This window comes from Pseudochaenichthys georgianus, chromosome 16 (genome assembly GCF_902827115.2).
Source record: "Pseudochaenichthys georgianus chromosome 16, fPseGeo1.2, whole genome shotgun sequence".
NCBI lineage: Eukaryota > Metazoa > Chordata > Actinopteri > Perciformes > Channichthyidae > Pseudochaenichthys > Pseudochaenichthys georgianus.
In genome coordinates, this window is record NC_047518.2 from 11486143 (window position 1) to 11509398 (window position 23256).

The following is a 23256-nucleotide window of genomic DNA, read 5'->3' on the forward strand; positions in this document are numbered from 1 at the left end:
AGATTTTGGTTATTTTGGGGAGGTGGAGATAAATCATATTGTTTGGTGGATGCAGTTTGAACCGAGTAGCAGCATGGAGGTCGGATCGTCACCAAAATAAATAAATAAGTGGTCCGAAAAAGGTTAATGACAAAAAGAATACACATAGCCTTCCTCAGGCAGTGTGTTTGTGCCGGGGACAGGAGACACTGTAAGAAATGTATTTGGTGGTTTGTGTCCCAGCTGTCGATCAGCTGTGCACAGCGTCTCCTCTTCATATATATATACATACATATATGATAAATGAGAGGTAACATTTTATTTATGGTATTATTTGTTATTATTTCCACATTTCTCTCCATTCTTCCTTCTGCCAATGGTGTCGCAGTTTCTCGTTCCTCCCGTGGTTGTGCTTCGTGCGTACGCATGGGTTAGAGTTTGCGTGGAGGACCGCACATTTTCCCGTCAAGTTAGTATTTTATAAATCGCAAACATTGCGTAGAAACTGGCGTACGCCATTTTTTGAGCGTATATCCCTTTTATAAATGAGGCCCCAGGTCACCCTACACACACGGCGCTGCCCCTCACACACACACGCTTCAAATGCAGTGGCGAACCGTGTCTATCACAACTGGACCTTCTGTAGACACACACACCCCGCTTATTTGCAGTGGGGGCTCCAAATAAGTGGGGGGACGGCGATCCCTACACCACTGCCTCCAACCAATGCTGTCTCGTATGGCAACCAAGTACCTTTGTGGTCAGGGAAGCAGCGTGCCAAGCGAGAGAGTGTTCAGTTCAGCAGGTGATATCCTACGCTGTGAAAGGGCCCGTTTGGATCCAGAGAGCAGATATGCTCATCTTCTTGAAGATGAATGCACAAAACTGAACTGTGATGGGATTTGTTTTCTTTCATCAGGCAAATGTTGATTTTAATGATGCTATTTGTTTTATGTGCAATGCCGAGATCTCATGATCCTTTGTGTGTTCTCTGGTCAGTCGAATCTCAGGTTGAATATTGGTTATACTGGTGCTATTTTCTTTTTCCATTGACAAGATGTACTATTCACACCTGATGGTTGTTATAAATGATATTGCAGAATCTGTTTTCTTCATAGATAACGTGTGTTTCATTGTTTACTCCGTACTAAAGGGTCCAAGTCCCACAATTAATATTCATTTGACATGTTAACTACATCATAAAGCGCTTCATGGGAGTAATTGCGGGATGATTCAATGTTTCCCTTATGCAACATGAAAGTATCACGATATGTATCAGTTGAGCATCGGTATCGTAAAAAAGTCAACGATATGCAACCCTAGTTGACAGGTTGAGCATGGCAGAGATACATAGTGCAGATTACTGTCAAAGCTCTCATGTGTTGAGTTAAAACACATTTTAACTACTTTTCTGATTGTCAATATCAGATTCCTATATAGTTACACACAGTACATGTCTGTGTGTCCACCCCTCAGTCTGTGGTAAAATGGAATAGCCCGTTCACTGACCAGTCACAGAGGAGAAGGGGAGGAGTCAGGTTATCTGGTTGTCTTACAGGGCTCCCTCTGGGAACAAATGACACACACACACTTTTAGAAAGTCACTCAGCAAACATGATTTGGTACTTGACACACAGACATTGGCAGTCATGTACAGTGGATACGGTATCCACTATACACACCTACTGTCGTCTTTGGCACACACAGATTAGGTTTTTATTTGTGGAGTAAAAACACCCTGAAGTGCACACGGAACAGGTAGGAGCCATGGCGACACACCTGCAGGCTTCGCGGTTTAGAGGATAGCCTCAGGGCCAGAGGGGAGGATGGACTACTCCCAGCAGTCAGAGGAGGACAAGGAATATGTTTGTCTACCTCGTCATGAAAGCACTGAGCTTGAGGAAGAAGAAGAAGAAGAAGAAGAAGAAGAGGAGTATGTGTGTCATCCCGGTGAGGAGAGCACAGAGAAGGAGGAAGAGGAGATGGATGAAGAGCAACAGGTTCTGTGTGAAGGTAGTCTTCTTTGAGTTGTGCTTGGCTCTTGCTATGAGGGTCATGAAAAGGATTATTGTACTTGTGTAACCCTTCAGAGGGAGTTTAGTCTCCTATGGGTGCTTTCTTTATCTTTGTAGTGCAGACCTTAATGTTGGTCTCGGTCTGATTTGACATCTTCAAATATGGGTTGGGCTGTTTTCTTTCCAGCTGTCACTGCAGTGCCAGCATGCTATATTATAAATCTATTTAATAATGCCAAAGCTTCTTACATTATATTAAAGTATTTTCACTTGTGCGTAATCCCTTTGGGAATTTCACAGTAACAATCCAGACTTTTTACGGACGTTGTAAGAAAGAAAGCTGAGACACAGGAGCAGATAAAGACACAACATAAATATGAATAATATAGAGATGTGTAAGACTTGTACTAAAGGTTAATGGAGCACTTCTTAGTAACCTGGTGAACTGAAAGTAAAATGACATAAACATAAAGTATACATGAGATACAGAGGTTAATCAGGCATCAACATGTTATATATTGGCAATGAAGTTCAACACAGGTCCAATAAGGAACAGTACTCAGTGGTATATATTACATTACATTTTGACATGGGCTGTGTTTTGGTCATTGATTGGAATAACAGTGGCTTCTTTCTGTCTGTTTGTTGTCCTTGAGCCTGTGTTGCCTGTTGCCCTGTAGCAGCATGGGGGCTGACGGAGCCAAACTCATTGCTCCCTATTGAGCTTTAATTACATTTCAACTCAGAACTCAAAGTCACCAAACGTTGCTTTTAACATTACACTTGTGACATAAATGGTACAGTTGACTGAAATGAAACATTTCCCCCTCTTTATCGTTCCTGAAAATAGAACAAAGAGAGGATAGAAGTGAGTGGCTCTATCTTAAGTTACCTGCTGTGCGTATAAACGCCAAGAAAGCATCCAGATCACGTTCCAATATTAAGTTGCATCTCCTTTAAAGTTATCCAGGTTACATCCATTGGCCTCCTAACCTCTTGTCCTCTCCTTTTCCTTTCACCACCCATGTATGACCACAGTGGAATAATAAAGTAAAATGTTATTAATTAAACCGCACAGTATTGCAGGAATTTCACAAGTAGCAGTTTGCAGACATGCCCTGTCCACCATCATTATAAAGGCTCTCTATATTGGCATACAATCTTAAGTATTTATTATTTTTTAGTTGTACCCCCTTGTTAATCTAACTTGGATGGCTTTATGATGGAAATAAAAAAATAAATTAGCAGGGTGATGTATAGAAGAGGGCACGTATAGAAGAGGGCATGCGCATGCGCACACACGCGCACACACACACACACACACACACACACACACACACACACACACACACACACACACACACACACACACACACACACACACACACACACACACACACACACACACGTATGATCTCATTATTGGCTAAAAAACAAACAGATCTTGTATCAGTGCATTTCTTTGTCTACCTGTGTGTGTGCATGTTCTAATAAGTATGTTTCCTGGTTGCAGTTTCCAATGCCTGCTGGTTCCCTTGGTAACACCATGTGCCTCTAACAGATCACCCAGGAGAGAAGCTTATACATGTGGATGTTGTTATGCTTGTTTGTATGTATTTACTGTGCCTGTATCTTGGATAAATACTTAAAAAACGAAAGTCTGTTTGAACAATTTAGCATATGCAGACATGTTGATGGTGAACAACAGTATTATTCTTACTAAAAAGCATGCTAATCTTAGCATTAGCAAGTATAAATGCGTTTAGGTTCAGCTTCTCAGCCTTAGCTTGGCGGCAGACGATTAGTGTAGACTCTTGTTTAAGTAGTACTTCTTAGCACCCTTAAGTATGTTTGAAATGTTTTGAGTTTAGAGGGAAATGGTTCAGATCCTGTCTGTACTATGGGAACAAAAGTTTGACGAAAAACGTTTAGGTGCCCTTATTTAATAAAATTAAAAAAATGCCTCTGAAGCTGCTAAGTTTCATGCATGCTCATTGGACCTCGTCTGTGTGGAATAGAGAGGCTAATGAAATAATGGATGATAATAATGGAAATATCTTTAACTAAAGCATAGTCGACTGAGGCCTTGTGTCCAGCTGCCATACAGTGCACTGCCTGTGATGAATAAGGATATGAAAATATGTTGTTTGCATTAGCTGACGCTGTTTTGCATTCTTGGAGGCCTATAAGTTAGCTCCACTGTGTAGCCTGACATGACATTGGTCCTTCTAAGCTGAAGTTAATTATTAAATCTGTGAAAACTGAGATAGTTAAAATGTTTTAAAGCGTGTATCGTTATCTCGCTGTGCTTCCCGGTATGACACATCATGTGATGTTGGACAATACACCTCCTCCAACTGACGGCGTTAAAAGTGACTAACAAGACAAAAATAAATATCCCAACCCAGTCATTTTATAAACACGGACGTGAGAATGTAACTTCAGAACAACCCAATCCACATGATCTAATAGACCTAAACTAGTGACTCTCCAGAAGAGGATATAGTTTTTCCTCAGAATGCCCCTTCATTGATATGTTGCCACAGAAAGAGAGACACCGTTTAATGTGATGTGTTCCATCAACAACAGCCTGTTTTAAAGTTTGCTTCTGAGGTAAATAACCTCCCCGTCTGGATTGTTAAATGATTAATTTAAAGTCCGAGCTTTGTATCAATGGGAGGAGTTGATGATGAACGTGTGTACCTGAAGTAGCAGAGCAGGGGTGTGGTTCGTCTTCACATTAGGTCACTTATCTTTTCTGAATAACTGGGTATGAATAGTGGAGGAAAGGTTTATAATCGTGGGTGTATACTTCTTAGGAACAGCATGGCACAAGGGGAGGCTGTTTATTTATCATTTAAACTACAGTATGTTATCTAACACGTAGCAGCATTGCGTGATAGCAGCACTCAGAATCCTATGTTATCTTGAGCTGGGTAATCTGATTCAATCCTCAATTGACCCTTTGTATCAAACACGGAAGGGTAAATATTGGAAACACAACTGCAACGCATTACAACCATCGTATCAATATCTCTAAAACGGTTCAAAGAAAAAGCTAATGTTAGGAATTTGATAAGGATATGATTTTTTGAAAGGCTGCTGTGTCAGACTTCATTCGCTTGAGGTAGATGTACCTTATATTCTACTAAACTGGTGTGTATATGGAAACTACTTTTAAGGCAAGTTAATATAAGTTTCATTATTTTAAAAAGGATCCATAATTCTAAAGAACGAAGCACTAACACATCAGTTACTGTGTACCCTACATCCTATGCCACTACAGGTTTTCTTTCTGTCCCCTTCTTATAAAAACTCAACACATTTTGACGTTGTTCCAACATTGGGAGTATAGTCTGAAATACTGTAAAGATGAGCTAAATATGCCGTTGAGAAACCATGATATCTGGGATGAATGTGATGATTTCACACATTTTAATACATGGTAGTTTATTATTGAGTGCATCATCTATTCAGTCATCTTTGGGGAGCCTTGTATTGAGCCTTTGTATTTCCTTGTCTTTCTTTGTGTGCAGTACTGTGTGCTGACCGGGTGGGCCAGATGACGAAGACCTACAGTGACATTGATGCTGTCACTCGACTGCTGGAAGAGGTGAGATTAGTTCAAGCTGAAAGAAACACAGCATGCATGCAGATTTAGAGGCCACATGTCATAACTACTGCACAGCATGTGGTCTGAACACAGGTTGCTTTATGAGCTTCATGGTATCATAAAATAGCTGCCGGCAGCGGCTGATATTCAAATCTTAAGTAATCCACATCAGCTGCTGGTAAGGAGCTTCCTCTGCATTAATAAGAAAATGTGGAAACAGAATGGTGTCATTGTTAAATGATCCATGAAATTCAAAAGCCAGCGAGCTAGCCATTACCTAAACATGGGATTCAGAGATGCTGCATCGTCAACAAACGGACCCTAAGAGAGAGATCATTGCACGGACCTGCACTGGTTCACAAAGCATTAACATTCACCATGCAGACTCTTGTTACCGTACACCAAGTTAATCCTTACATGTATGGTCTAAACAGCCGTGTACTTCTGTGTTGCTCAGTAGCAACGGCCATTGTTATTGATCGCAACCAGACATTCCGAGAAACAGGAGTGCCTGGCGGTCCTTGTACACATTTATAATAAGCTGTAATTATACTGTAGCTCAGTGTGAAGGATGTTAACCCTTTAAATGGGCAATCACATAAATATTGTAAAATAATATTATACTACTATTTTTATATTACACCAATTTAACACTATCACATTATTACACTTATAGACCCATTTTTCACCCATGTTACACCAATATTACACCCATTCTAAAAATGCACCGAGCCTGTGAGATGGCTGCATCCCTCAGGATACAGAAACCATTTAAGGGTTAAAGACATCTCGATTACCCTTGTGTAACACCACGTTTCTAACCTCTGTTGTTGACTTCTTAATTTCACCATGTTGCAGTGTTATTGTCTTACTGTGTTCCAATAGGACGAATGCACACTGCCGTCATTCCATTGGAATAGTCATGTTCAAATAATGAATGTCGGTCTTGTTTTGACTTGAAAAGCTAAACTGAACTCTTTCCTCGGTGCAGAAAGAGCGCGACTTGGAGTTAGCGGCTCGCATCGGACAGTCGCTGCTGAAGAAAAACAAAAGCCTCAGTGAGAGGAACGAGCTGCTGGAGGAGCAAGTGGAGCACATTCGAGAGGAGGTACAGCTGTTGGAACATTGTTATGGTCTCTGATTTTGGAGCAGTGCAACATTAGAGCTGTGGCCATCTCTATTTCCCTCATATAGGTGTCCCAGGTGCGTCACGACCTGTCCATGAAAGATGAGCTGCTACAGTTCTACACCAGCGCAGCCGAGGAAAGTGAGGGGGAGTCAACCACCTCCACACCGTGAGTCTCCTTCCATACACCTCTCCTCTAGAGCAGTATGCAGTGCAGTTGTATATGGGAAATCCTTCTTTTGTAAAGAAAAACGTGAGAAATGATGTTTAAAAATGTAATATAAACGGACATTTCACATTTTCTGTAGTATTGATTGACCAGCTGCTTCACATGTGTCTCTCTCTTGTGTGTGTGCGTGTACAGTGTGCGTCCCAGTGAAAACCATGTGTCAACTCCAATTGTTTTCCCCATGGACTCCTTGCAGAAGAAACTTAAAGATCTGGAGGAGGAAAACAAATCATTGCGATCTGAGGTACGCACAAGCTGTGAAAGCTATTTCCCTCAACAAGTTAGTTACGGAGGTGATTATTAATGTCCAGTGTGTATTTTGATTGTTGTTTCAGGCCATTCATTTGGAGACAGAAACGATCTCATATGAGGAGAAGGAGCTGCAACTTGTCAATGACTGTGTCAAAGAACTACGTGAGTATTGGATTGATTAAAGTCACATTATGTCATTTGGTATTTTTATATGAAATATATGATGTATCTGATGTTTCCAGGTGATGCCAACGTGCAGATTTCCACTCTGGCTGATGATCTGGCCAGAAAGAGTGAGGACGCCTCCAGACAGCAGGAGGAGATCACACACCTCCTCTCTCAGATAGTAGACCTCCAGAAGAAGGCCAAGATGGCAAGAGAAACTGATATCTTCCATACTAATAATGTTAAATATCTTCTGTTTGCTTAACTATGTTTTGTTGTATTTATACCTTTGCAATGTAATAAAGCAGAGACGGAATACTTTGCATGTATTTGTTATTAATATCCTATGTTTTCTCTGTGTGTGGTGTTTGTAGTATGCGGTGGAAAACGAGGAGCTGACTCAGCACTTAGGTGCAGCCAAAGACGCCCAGCGACAACTCACCGCTGAGGTAAGGATATCATCAACACGCCGACCACCTACGCCAGGGGTGTCAAACTCAAGGCCCGGGGGCCAAATTCGGCCCGCGGCTTCATTTTATGTGGCCCGGCAAGAGCTTGCAAAAAATATAATATGTTTATTATACGGTTACAGGCCACTTTACAGAAGCAGGATGCCCATAAACTACATGTCCCACAATGCATCTCGTTTTGTGACATGCACACTGAAGAGACTTGCAATTATTTGCCCTGGACTTCTGCTTTCAGACAGAGTTAATTACTAAGTTATTATCCTATCCGATAATAATCCAATTCAGAGGCAATAATGTAATATAATACATTATTTTATATAATATAGTTACAACCAGCCCTTTGAGTGCAACCTTTATGCGAATGAGGCCCGCGATGAAATTGAGTTTGACACCCCTGACCTACGCTATCAATGAAACCATGAATTAAAAAAAGGAGCACTACATAGGATACACCCAAGATGAAATAATGATATAATAAAGCACATTTCAGACTTCTATACAACAACACGCCAGGTACGAAATCTATATTGCAAAGTGCAATTTAATCCCAAACTAAATGAAGCCCAGTCCATTTGAATTGTAATTCTGTTCTTAATATCCTCCCCCTTCCTCCAGTTGCTAGAGTTACAAGATAAGTATGCAGAGTGCATGGAGATGCTTCACGAGGCTCAGGAGGAGCTGAAGAACCTGAGGAATAAAACTCTACCGCTCAGCACAACGAGGCGCTTCCATTCTCTGGGTCTGTTCCCCATGGTGAGCTTCCACTCATGAACACGTCCATCAGTATCACAGCACCATGCGCTCAGTCGCCACAGTATCATTGACCTTGTCTTCTGCAGGACTCTCTGGCAGCAGAGATAGAGGGCACCATGAGGAAGGAGCTCCAGAACGACGATCCGGATGTAGAAGAGCAGAGGTCTGTCGTTTAGGAGCCTGGGGCACCTTGAAAGGAAAAATAAATGACTAGTAATATTTTCTAGGTTTATTTATTGAACCATGTGCTTTTAATTATATTTAACTAAAGAAGGGTTATACATATCCTAAACAACATTTATTAATTATAAAAATAGTAACTAAATAGATATAAAGCCTTACATTTTCATTCTAGTTCCTCAGGGTCGTACATCATTGTTTTAAATACATTTGGGAACTTTCCCTACATTCAGCAAAGGTTCATTTCTTGAAAGCATTAACAACGTTTTTTCAGCCACTGACTGATTATGCATTTTAATTTGGGGGAAAACTGAACATGAACACAGTTTGGATTATTTAGATCTCAGTGTCTGAATATGTGATCATGTTCCTACAGAATGCAACCAAAGCGAGTGTTCCAGACGGTGAAGAACCTGAACCTGATGCGTCAGCAGCGTTCCTCCCTCGCCTCCTCCCTCAACATCCCCGGCTCCAATCAGACCTCATGCCTCACCTCAGAGCGCTCCAGCAGGGTGGGCACCCCGCCCTGCAACTCCTTATATGGCAACGACAGCGGGAGCGGGATCATCCTGGACAACAGGACAGGCAGTATCATGCAGGGTCCGGACGATGGGTACGGACAGATCCACTATGCCAAACACATTCACTTTGTAATCCTCTTGATTGTTTACTTTACCTGACGTACAGTTCTTTACCATTTGTTTCCCGGTTCTTCCTCATTGTGTTAGTAACAAAAGGGATTTCAGTCACCCTCACACAAAAGTGTTTCTATGGTTTATGTTAGAGTTTCCATATCTGTTTGGTGCATAAGTTTCAGTCCTCAACTTCTTCATTTGTATTCTCATCTAAAACAACAGGTGACTAACAAAACATAGAGAGACACACTGCTATAAGAAATCTCCACAATATTAACTACGTTGTCCTCCCCAGGTCAGAGGACTCTAACAAGCGGCCCCCTGGGACCCCAGGGACGCCGGGGGGCCGGGACCTGGAGGCAGCCCTGCGACGCCTGTCCCTGCGCCGCGACAACTACCTCTCAGAGAAGCGCTTCTTCGAGGATGAGAGGGAGAGAAAGCTGGCTTATCTGGCCAAAGACGAAGAAAAGGGGGGTGAGGGGAGCAGTGGGGGCCCGGGGACGCCCACAGAGAGCCTGCTGTCGATGTGCTCGCATCCCTCCTTCGGAAGTGTCTGGTCGGGGTACTCTTTCACAGCCAGGTCCTACCTGCCCGATAAGCTGCAGATTGTAAAGCCGCTAGAAGGTGATTATTCCTCTGAGAGGCACAAGTCCTCTGATCCTCCACATATTGAGAAAAAGAGTCAAAATCAGACCCCCACGCAAAAAGAAAAGGAACATGTTGAGAGCCCTCAGCAGAGTCAGAAGCTGAGCCTAGCACACCATTTAAACAGATTCCTACAAGCGAGTCAGAGCCCGTGTCCTCAGAACCAGCAGCAGGATCAATATCTCTGTTTTCAATGCAGCAGTCAGTCTCAAATCTTTGTGAGAGCCTCTGAGGACCCTAAGGGCTGGCAGAGGAGCTCCAGTTTGTCGGAGCTGAGCATCCTGCGGCCCCCCCTCGTAGCTTCACGAGCTTTAGTCACAGGCCTGCTGGAGGTGCTGGATCCACAGGAGGGCCCTTTAAGTCTCCAGCACTCCTTTTATTTCAGACACACACAGCCACGCTGCTGGTTTGAAATGTAGATTACTACATCATACTTTGTGAGGTATCGGCACCACCACCCCCACCTCCTCCCCTTTAACCCTTCTCTACCATACCTTCACCCCCTGGCAATAAGCCATTAACACCGCTTTATATTTTACATACAAATGTGTGCTGTTTATCTTTTTCAAAGCAGGTTTTTAAGATATATAAAAATGTAGACCATACCATGAAGAAGAAGTATTTATTGTATTTGCAGTGAGTGAGTCAGTATGTTGTACTTTAAATGGCACCTTCTTTTTTCAATCCTACGATTATTTAATTTCATATTGTCATATTGTAATGGTTGTGGACAATAATGCAGTGATAGTATATGGGGGGAGAAATTGTATCTTACGTACTCACTGTCTAATAGTATTTAGTTGGTTAAAAAAGCCTTAACAATTCAAATAATTGCTTGCCTTAAAACGTTTATCACTTAACATGTTGTCCCCTAAAAGGAAAACAACTGCTAAAAACCTCTGTTTTAGAGGTCTTTCTGTTTAGTGGCACCACCTAGTGTTCAAACTCTGTCACAACACTCATGGTGCATGGTAACACTGTAACAGGTACATGATGTGCAAGGCAGAAGAAGATTAAACTAAACGCAATGTTTGATTTCAAGTCTAATGAAGGTTGGTCAGTGTTCTGTGATTATAATTATGGCTGCTTTCAGATGAATGGAAACAGATATTTTAACAGCCATCCTACAAATGCCTTACATTTACCCATTTTACAGATTTCTTTTTGCTACATGTGTGCCATACTACTGTATGTACTTTTGATCCTTTTCACTCCTTTCTTTTCCCTTTTCCTTTTCGGTGTTGTCTTGTTTTTGCACTTTACTTCATTTCTGTTCAACTTGTTTGTTTCCTTTGATTTCTTGAATAAAATCTTACTAATTTTCTCACCTTCCCCTTTTTCCTCCTTTTGGTGCTACTCTTGTTTTTTTTGTTTGTGTACTGACATTTCTCACACTACCTTCACCTTTCCTGAGACAAATGTAACAAAGTTCAGAGAGTTTAATAAATGCCTTTGCCTGTCTGAGTACACGTATGTAACATGGATTGTGCAACTGTCTCCCTTCCGGTGCGTGTGTGCATATGGGTAATATGCAGGAAACAGCTGGAGAATCTGTGTACACATTCATACATAGAAATTACATTTACTGAAGGAATGTGATACTCTTATACAATGTGAAGCTGAATTTGGATGGGATAGCCGTATTAAGCTCTAATTAATACCAAAATACACATTTTTAGATATCATTTAACCTAAGATAAAAGTGAAGAAGCTTTTGTTAGGATTGAAACATGGAATAACATTTGAATCAGATCTTGTAATTATCCCCAACACTGCCCCATATAAAGACAATTGATCTTTTTGATGAGATGTGGCAGAGAGCATTATTTGATAAAAGTAATTATATAACATCATTTGTTTTGCTCTGACCTTTAACCCCCAGGCTCTGCGACCCTCCATGCCTGGCAGCAGTTGGCTCAACCCCACATGGGCGCTTTGCTGGATCATCGGCCCGGTGTGGTCACAAAGGGCTTCTGCACTTTAGAGCAGGAGGAACAGGAAGAGGGCTGGCAGCTGGACCAACCGGAGGAGGACGAAGTGTCATGTGACTCTTTCTCTGTCTTGTCTGGCGAGAGTTCCGCTGACATGGACGTGCCTCACTCTTCTCCCCTGGTCTGCTGTAACAAAAAGGACATTGATGAGAATAGCCAATCAGAAACCTTGCAAGGAGACATGTGCAGGGCTCCAGAAGCCATTCATGTAAAAGATGGACATGTTGCAGACATGCCCCTTCCCTTCTCCTGCTCCTCCTCCTCCTCCCCACTCCCCTCTTCTTCAGAGATGAACGGACATGTGGACCTGAAGGAGCTCCAGGCCCTACAGGCCAGCCCAATGGACCGTCTGCCTGGTGAGGGCGCACTTAGCTGAGGTCACTGCACCCACCCTTGTAACCCTGGAGAATAGGGATAGAGGGGAGGGGGGGAGGGCGAGGGATTGGGGATTCATTCACCGGACATCTCACAACCCAAATATGACGTCCCTTCCTGCACGCTCATGCTCACGAACCCCCACCCATCCCATCCACTGGCCGTCCTTGTGTGTGCAGTGATCGAACCCCATCAGAACAGAGTACATGTTTTTTGTTTATTCATTTAAATCCTCATATTCTTCCTTCTCATTTCACACCACCTTTAGCTGCCACACTATACCTTTTCCAACCAATCACAATTATGATGTACTCTTCGTCCATAACTATCCTCTTCATCAACTTGATAACTTCCTAAAGTGTCTTTCGCATTTTTACAATTACAATGTAATAGTGCCTTTTTTTGTTTTGGTGTAATTTATAGAAATTTGATTCCTAAATATTGTGCTTAACTACTGTCTTCTAGCAGTGGATACTAAAACAAAACATGCGCACCCACAAATACCATGGCTTGGCTCCAGTATGTGAGCACGTACGTGTATATCAGGTGTTATTAGTGCAGCTGTCCAAGTCACATGATCACATGACACCCGCGGCTGGTTTATATTAGAGTTGACCTGGCTGTAGCTCCGGTGAATGGTAGGTCACCTTCAGATATGAACTTGTATGGGGTGCATACAATAAAATGTTAGTGAGATTTATGATAAACCACAGAAATACAATTATTTCCCAAAATCTAAAATGACATCACTACAAACAAATAACACCCATAAAAATGGGATATAATTACCCATACAGTGTAATATATGTCGCTTCCTTTTCAGGGGGATAGTGATTACCCATTTACTTCTGCCTTAAAACTATATAGTCAGACGTCCAAATGTACACAAAGTTTACAGCTTTTCTTGCTTTAATCATTTCCCCCGCAAATATAATTCTATTGCACGCTGGTGCTTTTTCTTGGGGCTCTTACTATAATCATAATCTATATTTTCTCCACTCTGTGTACAGCGTATTTGCAGCGATGCTTGGTACCTTTTGTCTGAGTACTAAGGGCCTTCTCCTCTGTTCTCCTCTAGTAAATTTCCCAGGGAAGTGTATGTCCACTACTAGCTCTACATACACCTACACCACCTGCAGGATCCTCCACCCCTCGGATCAGCTGACCTCTGTATCCCAAAGGTAAATATCTTCAATTACAGACTGCTATTTTTACCGTTTAGTTTTTTTAAGTAGTTTGCCGTTATAAACAAATGATATCAGATGTCGTATTGTGTTAGAATTTTACCAAATAGCCCATGAAGGGAAGGAGCTGCTGCTACATCTGATGTAAAAATGAAGCCTTCAGTAGAAAATAATGACAACCAACTGTAGTAACAGTAATATGTTTGAAAGGGTTATCTACGGTAAAGAGGTGTGGAAACAATATCTAGTGATCCTTTTCTAGGTCTGATATCAATGTGTTCTGTCATTATGAGTTAAGAACTGGTGTCCTTAGAAAAATAATATTTCATAGTTTCTTAATCTGTGAATCAGGTGAAGAAAAAAAGCCAATGGGGAAATCAAAGTCAAGTTACTCAATGCTTATCTCATTGATGTGTTTTTCCTAATGGTGATAAGAACCAATTCAATTAAAATGTCTTGCCAAAAAGACATGACATGAATGTAACATGTTTACAGGTAAACATTACTACTCACCTGGAAGAAAACATGAATTAATTTATTCCAATTGAGAATATGGGTAAGTGGTGCACTTCTGCCTCTTGAGGCCAAAATGAGTATTACAATAACACACATTTTTAGATGGAATAATGATCCTGGCAATAGATGATGTAAACCTTTAATCAGCTTTTCTCAAGTCATAAACACCTTAGAGAAAACACTTTAGATCAGACTCAGGAATGGATCACCAGAACTCATCTCGTCTCCTACCTGCCTCACAGGGCTTCTTTAAAAAAGTCTCCACTTATACTGTAAATCAAATAGCCCCTCTCATCCAAGGAGGGAACCCCCTCTTGTTCCCCTCTGATAGATTATGAGGCAGGGAAACTGATGCCTCAGCACCTGGCTGACTTCATACTTTGTGTCCCTGCTGTCTGATTGGCCTTGGCAGGTCATGTGATGAGGAAGATGAAGTGGAGTTGTATGATATGGTTGTCATGCCCGGCGTAGAGCAGACCCATTGAGTGCACCCACTCAGGTGCACATGGGTGAGGCAATGCATGGGAGTGCATTCCTAAGAATGTGGGTGTGTGTTAACCACAATAACAGCAGCTTGCCCCTAACTTTACCCCTAAATGTAGTTAGCCTCTAATGCTACCTGATAACATTTTCCTAACTGACTTCAACTTGTTAGAAATAATCAGTGGTTGCTCTGATAGTAACCGAACCACACCCTAACTTTTAGAGCTTTGAACCACATCCAGCCTCTTTATTCATGGCTCAGGTGTCTTCACGTCACTTTGTTGTGGTATTTCGGAGGGTGGATAACAAGTTGTCTTATAAGAGGGTGAGGGTGAATGCATGGCTGGCCTCAGGCATTGCTTGGGTCCTTGCTGCATTCCCCACATTCAGTCCAGAGACTGACCCTAACCTAGGGGATGCATATCGTTGACTTTTTTACGATACCGATACCACTGAACGATACCTATACTCGACCGATATACATATCGTGATACTTTCATGTTGCATAAGGGAACAATTGAATCATCCCGCAATTACTCCCATGAAGCGCTTTATCCCAACGCCATCCCCCCACCCCCGCTCAGGCAGCACCCCCCCAAAGCAGTACTGCCTGAGCGGGGGTGGGGGGATGGCGTTGGGATATCTTTTTGTTTTAATCCTCTGGAGCAGAGAGAGGAGCTGTGGATTATTGTTATTGATTAGTGCATCAGTGTTTCTTAGGGTCAAAAACACTAAACTCACAACTTAAAATGAAAGCGTTTAGTTTATTTAATAAAAGAGCACATGTGAAAAGTGACACTAGATATAGATTAGTTGCAATTTGGTTCCGAATAATAATACAAATACCTTGAATTTCAGGGGGGGCTCCGTTGGCTTTGGTTGTCATTTGACAAAGACATGGGGGCCAACAAATACCTCTGCTTAGATGAGGCCTAAACCAAGCTACACATATCGTGTTAATTCCTGCATGACTATGTTCAGGGTTGTACCTTTAATAAATAATGAGTCTTAATTGTTACTAAAAGCCAAGTATTAATACTTATTCATTCATGTCTGCTTATTTCTGTCCTATCACCCATTCTCTATGCACACCTGCTTGTTCCTCCCCCCCTTCTCTCCCCTCACTCTTCCATCTGCAGCTCAGCTCTGTCTTCTTGTCAGAGCAGTGCTTATATCGGCACCCCTACCACCACCACCTCCTCTACACCTTTCTACACCCCCTGCTGCACCCCACGCCGACTCTCCCTGTCCCTCTCAATGGCCGAATCCTCCACCAACCTCCGAGACTCCACCAAGACCACCAGCACGTCCCTGGGCCTGGTGCACCTCCTGCTGGAACATGGGATTTCCGCCTCAGTGTACGACCCCTGCAGCTGGGACCGAGGTTTGGACACCAGCGGAGCTTCCACACCGGTGAGAGGAGCACAAGCACGGAGTATCACCGATTCCCCGGAGCCGGAACGCAGACGAGTGTTGAAACGCCCGGACTCCCTCCTCCTGCAGCCCTCCACCCCGCCCAACTCCCCTCGCTCCAAATCTGCCTGTTCCACTAACACCCGGCCAGTTTTCCAGTTCAGCCCTTCCACTGAGGACCCGCCATTTTTCGACACCTTCCTCGCCTCGAAGCCGGCTCGAACCATTCTGAGGGAGGTGCTGGGGGAGGCGGAGAGGGAGCGAGCGGGGGACACGGATGATGAGAGCCAATCGGAGAAGCTGAACCTGCGACTTGTAGACAAACTGAAACGTTTCCGCACTCTCCCCCATCACGCTGCTTCTGCTTCAACTGGGAGTGCTCTGTTAGCCCCCTTTGGTCCAACTGGACTGGCAAACAGTGCACTGGGGGGGGGGCTTCCAGGACTGAACGCAGGGCTGAGGAGGAATCGAAGCTATCCGGCCATGGTGGGGGCCAGTATGGCGATGAAAGACCCAGGAGGCCCCCCCAGCACAGAGATAGTCATACCACATATGATGCAAACCCCACACACAGTGTCCACACAGGAAATAAATCACACCCAGGCCAAACACACACCACAAACTCTACATGAAGTGGAAACAGTCACAATGCAGACTTTAAAGCAGAGACACGCCAGGCCCAACGATGGGCTGTGGCAGTTGATAGGTCACGACGAGAGTGGGACATAAAGGGAAAGGTTCAGTGTGTTGGCTCATATGCACTGAGACTAGATTTGTATGTGCACGCATACAAAATTGCAAAGCCAAATAACCTACATGACTATAGACATCCTGAAGGTAGTGTGATGAACAGTGCAGTCCTCAAACACTGAACTACACAATAAACCATCTCTACCCCTAACCAGTCCATACTCCAACTAATTATGTAAACAATCATCAGTAGACGTGAAAGGCTGGTGAATAAAGCAGCAGTGTCTGTAACACTGTTATACTCATAAACTGTCAGAGCAGACTGCTGATGCTGGAGTGTGTTGCCTTCCTCTGTGTCCATTGTAATTGTATGTTGTACATGCAATATACTGTCATATAAGGTATAATATTAAAGACCCAATCTGGTGGAAGTACTGCGCAGCTTTTCAGTCTCATTTTCATATTCAACCTGATTGAGTACAATTTTGGAGAAAATGACATTAATTACAAATGTAATGTACTGGCCAGAATATAATATGATTTATGAGGGAAAGTATATTTCAGGACTACACAGTCATGCATTTACTGAGCAGATGTTGCTGTTACTGCACTTTAAAGAAGTCCTGTGTCATCATGTTGGGAGGCGGGCAAGTTTGTACCGTAACATTGGAAATCCAAAATCGAATGAAAGCATTGATGACCTAGTCGTTGACATATTTGAAATGTGCGTGCCCATTGGTTATGTTTTAAGTCGGGTCCTGCCAGTGTTCAGTCTCCAGTTGGAGCTTGCAGCTAATGCTAAATCAAACCAGGAACAGAACAAGAACTCTCTTCCATTATGAGGATTCAGCCAAGATTAAGCTTTCTGCTAGTCCTGAATGAGGCAAGCTTTGCTGTACTGTATTTTTATATAAACATGGCTAATGTTCCTCCCTTGTTGCAAACCACTGTCACCTTATGTTCGGGCCAATGTGACATTTTGAAAACCTTAATTGCACTGGAATGAAATGGAAGTGATATTGTCATATGGAGTAGCATTGGCACTAGAGATTGTTTTCTACCAGCAACTCTGTTGTTCTCCCCCTTAATATGTGTCTGTAAGAAAAATGTATTTTCTAAATCAATCCAGATTGGGGCTTTAATGTGTGATCTGTTCTTACGTGCCTAAAATCACACTGTATGTCATTGTACAATTTAAGAACTTTATTATTTGAATGCAGTAGAGAAAGTTAATGAGGATGCCCGGACAGGCTCATTTGTGTATTTGTTGGCGTTTTGTTTTCATCTTCTAATGAGTTTGAGTGTATTTTGTCATCCACAGGGACATGTAGCACAAACAGTAATGCAGAACAGCTATACAGACACCTGGTTAGCACTGTGACGAACACATTTGCTTTATCGGATTCACTTTCTTGTCCACCATATTTCCTTTGTAAATCTGGATCACACGCATACATCTGACAGCTTGTAATTTATTTTGTCAAAATCAAGTGCGTGGGTAAAAAAAAAAGCAATATCAAACGTGTTTGTAAATGGAGTGACTTGAAATATCCGAATGTTGGTTCTAAAGAGCGTGATATTGCTTTTATCCGTTTGTTGCTGAAGGGACGTTTTTTTTTAATCACTGACCCAGTTCCAGTGTCCACCCTCGGGAATGCCCAGACATCTACTTACTGCAATTCTTATTAGACTATTTTACGAGTTTTATTAACCCATTATTGAAATACGATGGATATAATGCTGATCAGGTATCAGTTCAGTCCGAGGTGACACATTGGGACTGGTCTGTCAGTGAATGAATATTTCAAACTGTGTGGCTCTGATGCTGGCAGTGATCTGCTGAAATCCTTAATAATTAAGGAGTTAAACTAGCAATGTTATTGAGTGAGAGATTATTAATCATTAAATATATGTATTACACTTGGATTATTAGAAGCACGCATATCACTGAATTGTACATGTTAAAGGACTTTTGCAGATTGTATTTATATTTTTAACGGTCGCACTGACATTATGAATCATTTGTCCTCCGAGAATGTGTTGTTATTGTTAAATGTTAAACATTTCTCTGGCACTATTAAAATGACTTCATAGAAACATTTCTCTGGCACATTGTTCGATGCTGCCCATAACTTGGCAACAGTTGCCCATTTGGGGAAGACAAAGAACATGTTACAGTATTTATGATACCAAGTGCTAAGACTGAAGGTGTGTGTACGTGTTGAATCATCTGAATGTAAGTTATGACAAACACTAATCTGCTGAAGGGCCATACATTTGTGTACAGTACGTTGATTTCTCTTCAGTTTCTGGTAACCTCAGACAGAGGGCTATTATTACATTGTAAATGTATGCAACACATGTATTCATGCTTACTATTTTTTAAAGAAATGCATAACAGTTAAACAAAAACACAGGGAATTAAGTTGTTCATTATTAGTGAAGCGGGAAAGAAACGTTTCTGTTCAGGGACTGATGTGTTCTATTCTACAGAGCAGACCGTGCCTGCTGCCAATAAAAATAAATACATGAAGACTGACTTGTTTGCCTAATTCAGCATTGAATAACGCAGTTCTGCACTGTGAGTCCAACTTTACTCATCTTTGATACAATTTGAAGTTTTTACAGACTACTGGTTCAAGGATGTTGATCAGATTCACTCTTCTACAGAGCTCTGGGAACACTTAATAAAACAATAAGTAGAAGAAAAACTGCACCTTGGCCAAAAGAATACAATACATTCTCACTTATGTAAGCAGCCATTTCCGGGTTATTTGAAGGCAATGTAGTAGTATTTAGCATTAAAAGATTATAATCTAAGTTACTTGCAGAATTCCGCTTTTTAGTTTATTCATGGTTGAATGCACTTAATGTCAGTCGCTTCGGATAGAAATGTCAGCTTAAAGTAATATATCCTGTGATAAGTGGGACAATAGAAACACATTAACCAGAACAAATATACAGTATGCCACAATATTGTAAATGCGTATAATCCGTATTATCACAATACAACCCCACTACAATATGATAACTAATGTACTAATGCTTCCCATCTGGAGTACTACAGCTCCATTTGTCTGCCACCAGGCCTCCCTCATGTGTACTTCCACCATTCACAACACCGGAGAAAATGTGGACCTTGCATTAATTTGTGCTGTGATGTAAGGGGACCGGCTGCTTTATACCTCGAACCTGTCAAACATGACAGTCATTCACTCTCTGGCTCTTCTACTTATTCTCCTTTATGGAGGAAGGTGTTCAAAACAATAATTGCCCATAACTGTCCCACTGGTCTGATATTGCTACACCTGAACACCATTTCAGAACCAAATGTATTGATTTTGAGTGATCTGTATTTCAGGCAAATCAAATAATTACTTTAAACTGGAATATTCTAAAGTTGGTGCTTGGATCAACAACATTGTGCACTGAATGTCAGAGGAGAATGACATTACCATGAAAAACAAATGAGGCGATTATGATGGAATTTGCAAACAATTTAAATTTTTTTTTTTTGTAATGGGGAATTAGGAGAGTTTCTAAAGGAGGGAAAATGAAAATAGTAAAGAATCAACACTGTACGTTGATGGGGTAATTTGTCCCTGTGAATGTGAAGCACTGAAGACGACAGAGCAACTTTTGTAGCTCTGTGCCAGTTCCAGCTTTACTCCACAGGGAGGCAGTGTGTCTCAGAGAACAGACCTGACAGCTGGTGTAAACACAAACCACGGCCAACTCTAAACCGGCATCGGAAGATTAAGAAAGGCAAATGTTGGTCTAGTAAATCCATATGTGCCCTCCTGGACTCACAATGAAGCTCAGAAGAACTTTCTCTCAGCCTCGCCTAAATCAAATCAAGTTTTATTTATATAGCACATATAAAACGATTTGTGGTCGAGCCAAAGTGCTGTACATGTATTACATCCTGTCAGGGTGTCTTTTAGACTTTTCAAACTAATGAAATATGAAATAGGGTTTTCTCTTTGAAGGTAGGTATTCAAAATCAGTTTGAAGCTTAGAATTACTTATCAAAGTATAGCAAGAAACTGAATCCCAATCGATGAGTTGTAGAAGCAGAGAGACAGAGTAAGAGGGATTTAGAGGCGACTCAGACGACTGAGAGCCAAGCACTCTTAACCTGAAGGATGGAGGGAGAGATTGAGATGAACTTTTAGAGAGGGGACAGATGGATTTGGGCAGCACTGGATGCTTCTGAAATGCTTTCTGATGCTGAGTGGAGGACTAGCAGGTGTGTTCGGTCCCACAGGGGAAATGAAACATTCTTCAGAGTCGAGTCAGGGAGGACATAAATGTGAAGACAAGCAGCAAAAATGGGCGATAGAGGAGAGGAACGCTTTTTTCCTCTCCCTGGCATGTAATGGTCAGCATATCTCTGATGTTGTTTGTCTGTGCAGATTAATACTTGGGAAGTGGGTTGTATCTTGGCATCTGTGGAGGAAGTTGGAGCAACAGCAACGCAGCAGACTTTAAAGATCTCCTATCATGCTATGTTTAGGCATATATTATGAGTCTCAGATATATAAAATATATAAAAAAACATGTCTATGATGTGTTTTGCTCAAAATACCAAACAGATCATGCATTTTCGACATCCCTCATAACCCTCTATTTCAGCCCTGTTAGAGAAGGGCTGGCCCCGCCCCCTTTTGAGCAGCAGGCACACTGAGTTCTGTGACGAGCAGGCTGATTAAACGCCATATCATGTTCCAAACCACTTCAAGGAGTAGTCTGAAATAGTATGAAGCTCAAATGCTTTTTTATTTCCAAAACACGTCGCACATTATTTCTGATAGCGACGTTTCTGATAGGGCCGTGGGTGTAAAGCCAGGCCACATTTCCGATATTACGTCATATCTGCAGCAAATTTGGATCAGCTTGGTTGTACCCCCGTTTTTAGAGATTTGGGTACGGAGGAAACGAGAGAGGGTTTTGTTCTCTAAGACTTTGTGAGTTTCCTGATACACCGGGGACACATATCTATGTATAAAAGACATCAACAAGTGCATTTTGCATGATAGGAGACCTTTAAGATTCAAGCTGAACTCGGTCAATACTGTCTTTAAAGGAATGGTCCACTCATTAGATAATTCATCAATATTTAGTGAAACATTATGTTTAAACCATACCCTGAAGAAATCAGCGATATTCCCCGGTAAATAATGATTTTATAGCTCTTTTTTATCAAAACCTGTATATTCCGTCTGGCCGCCGCCATTTTTGCCATTTTCAGTAGTCACGTGATGGTCGTGACGTCATCCATGCGTTCACTTTGTCAACACACGGAAACATGGCGGGGTATTTGAGTTCGGACTCGTCAGCAGAGGAACAAGTTTTGACCAATGTGAAGAGATTGGATGGGGGAATTCAGCCATACATATCAGTATGACAATACGACACCCTCTGTCCTTAGACCCTCACATCGTACAAGGAAAAACTTCCGAAGAAAACCCACAGTTTAAGGGAAAATGGGAGAAACCTCAGGGAGAGCAGCAGAGGAGGGATCCCTCTCCCAGGACGGACAGACGTGCAAAGATGCCGTGTGTAAATTGAAAAGATAATACATTTGCAACATAGGTAGTCCAAATGTTTGGAAATGCATGTGTGTATAATAGGAAGATGATATAAGATACTATATGTATGCATGTAGTACCACCCTTGCTAGCGATTCCCTCTCTAGTTTAGCATACTCAGCTTCGTTGTCCCTGGCCATAGAATCACGATTTTATGGGGCCGGAAAAAACTGGGGTCAAATACACACTAGCCGGTCCTACGCTATATGGAAAGGCCACCAAAAACTGTCCTGGCCTGGACGCTAAAGGACGTTAAAACGGGGCTAGCCGCTGCAATGGAAATGCGCTATAACATACCTTATTCTTACTCCGAGCACTACTTCTGCTCCTCCGTCGCTTCACACTTGCAGAGGGCGATTTCTCAACTGGCCGAACTGGTGTCCTGGTCGGTGATGACACCAGAAAGACCGATGGTACTGCATCTCCATTAAGTAATGGTTGTTCCATAAATCCCATGTTATGTTTTATCATACTCTCAGAGTAGTCGTCCGGAAATTTGAAATGTTCGCTGCATACATGAGCCTGTGAATCTCTCGGTTCGGGCCGGCCACATTTCGCTAGCCACTGCCTCCGAATGTACTTCTTACGCTTACCTTTTGGCAACAGATGGAACCGAGCATTCCGTGGATTGTTCCTATCAGAATTGTGGCAATATTTCGCGATACAGTGAGGCATATTTGAAGAGAGAAACTACAGTAAATAACATGGAGATCAACGTGTCTTCGAAAACCAAACGCATGGTTTACGTCACGTCCGGAAAATGGCGGCGCCCACAGTGTTGATGTTATTTCGGTATATAATCAGTTTAAAATCACTGATAATGTCATCGGATTAAAAAAAAAAAAAAAAAGACTGGCAGAGACTGGTCTGTTTTATCGGATGATAATTATTTAAAAATGAGTGTCATGAGCATACCATTCCTTTAAATAGAACACACCTTAACATGCATGC

General features: G+C 42.1%; 1 protein-coding gene across 6 annotated transcripts in view; it reads left to right on the top strand.

The window, feature by feature from the left end:
• The window catches only part of trak1a (trafficking protein, kinesin binding 1a), a 50809-nt gene extending 31562 nt beyond the window's left edge, over positions 1-19247 (top strand). For 3 of the 6 annotated variants that reach the window (XM_034103369.2, XM_034103366.1, XM_034103368.2), the window contains 14 exons: positions 5531-5607; positions 6599-6715; positions 6802-6902; positions 7098-7206; positions 7298-7376; positions 7457-7587; positions 7754-7828; positions 8465-8602; positions 8689-8765; positions 9159-9395; positions 9713-10041; positions 11945-12409; positions 13507-13609; positions 15751-19247. In XM_034103369.2, the coding sequence (XP_033959260.1) occupies positions 5557-5607; positions 6599-6715; positions 6802-6902; positions 7098-7206; positions 7298-7376; positions 7457-7587; positions 7754-7828; positions 8465-8602; positions 8689-8765; positions 9159-9395; positions 9713-10041; positions 11945-12409; positions 13507-13609; positions 15751-16753 (3015 nt within the window). In that variant the 5' untranslated portion in view covers positions 5531-5556 and the 3' untranslated portion in view covers positions 16754-19247. Of the gene's footprint in view, positions 1-1471; positions 1993-5530; positions 5608-6598; positions 6716-6801; positions 6903-7097; positions 7207-7297; positions 7377-7456; positions 7588-7753; positions 7829-8464; positions 8603-8688; positions 8766-9158; positions 9396-9712; positions 10042-11944; positions 12410-13506; positions 13610-14540; positions 14638-15750 lie in introns of those variants that run through there. The other 3 variants (XM_034103370.2, XM_034103371.1, XM_034103367.2) reach the window with 3 other exon arrangements.
• The last annotated feature ends 4009 nt before the right edge of the window (positions 19248-23256 follow it).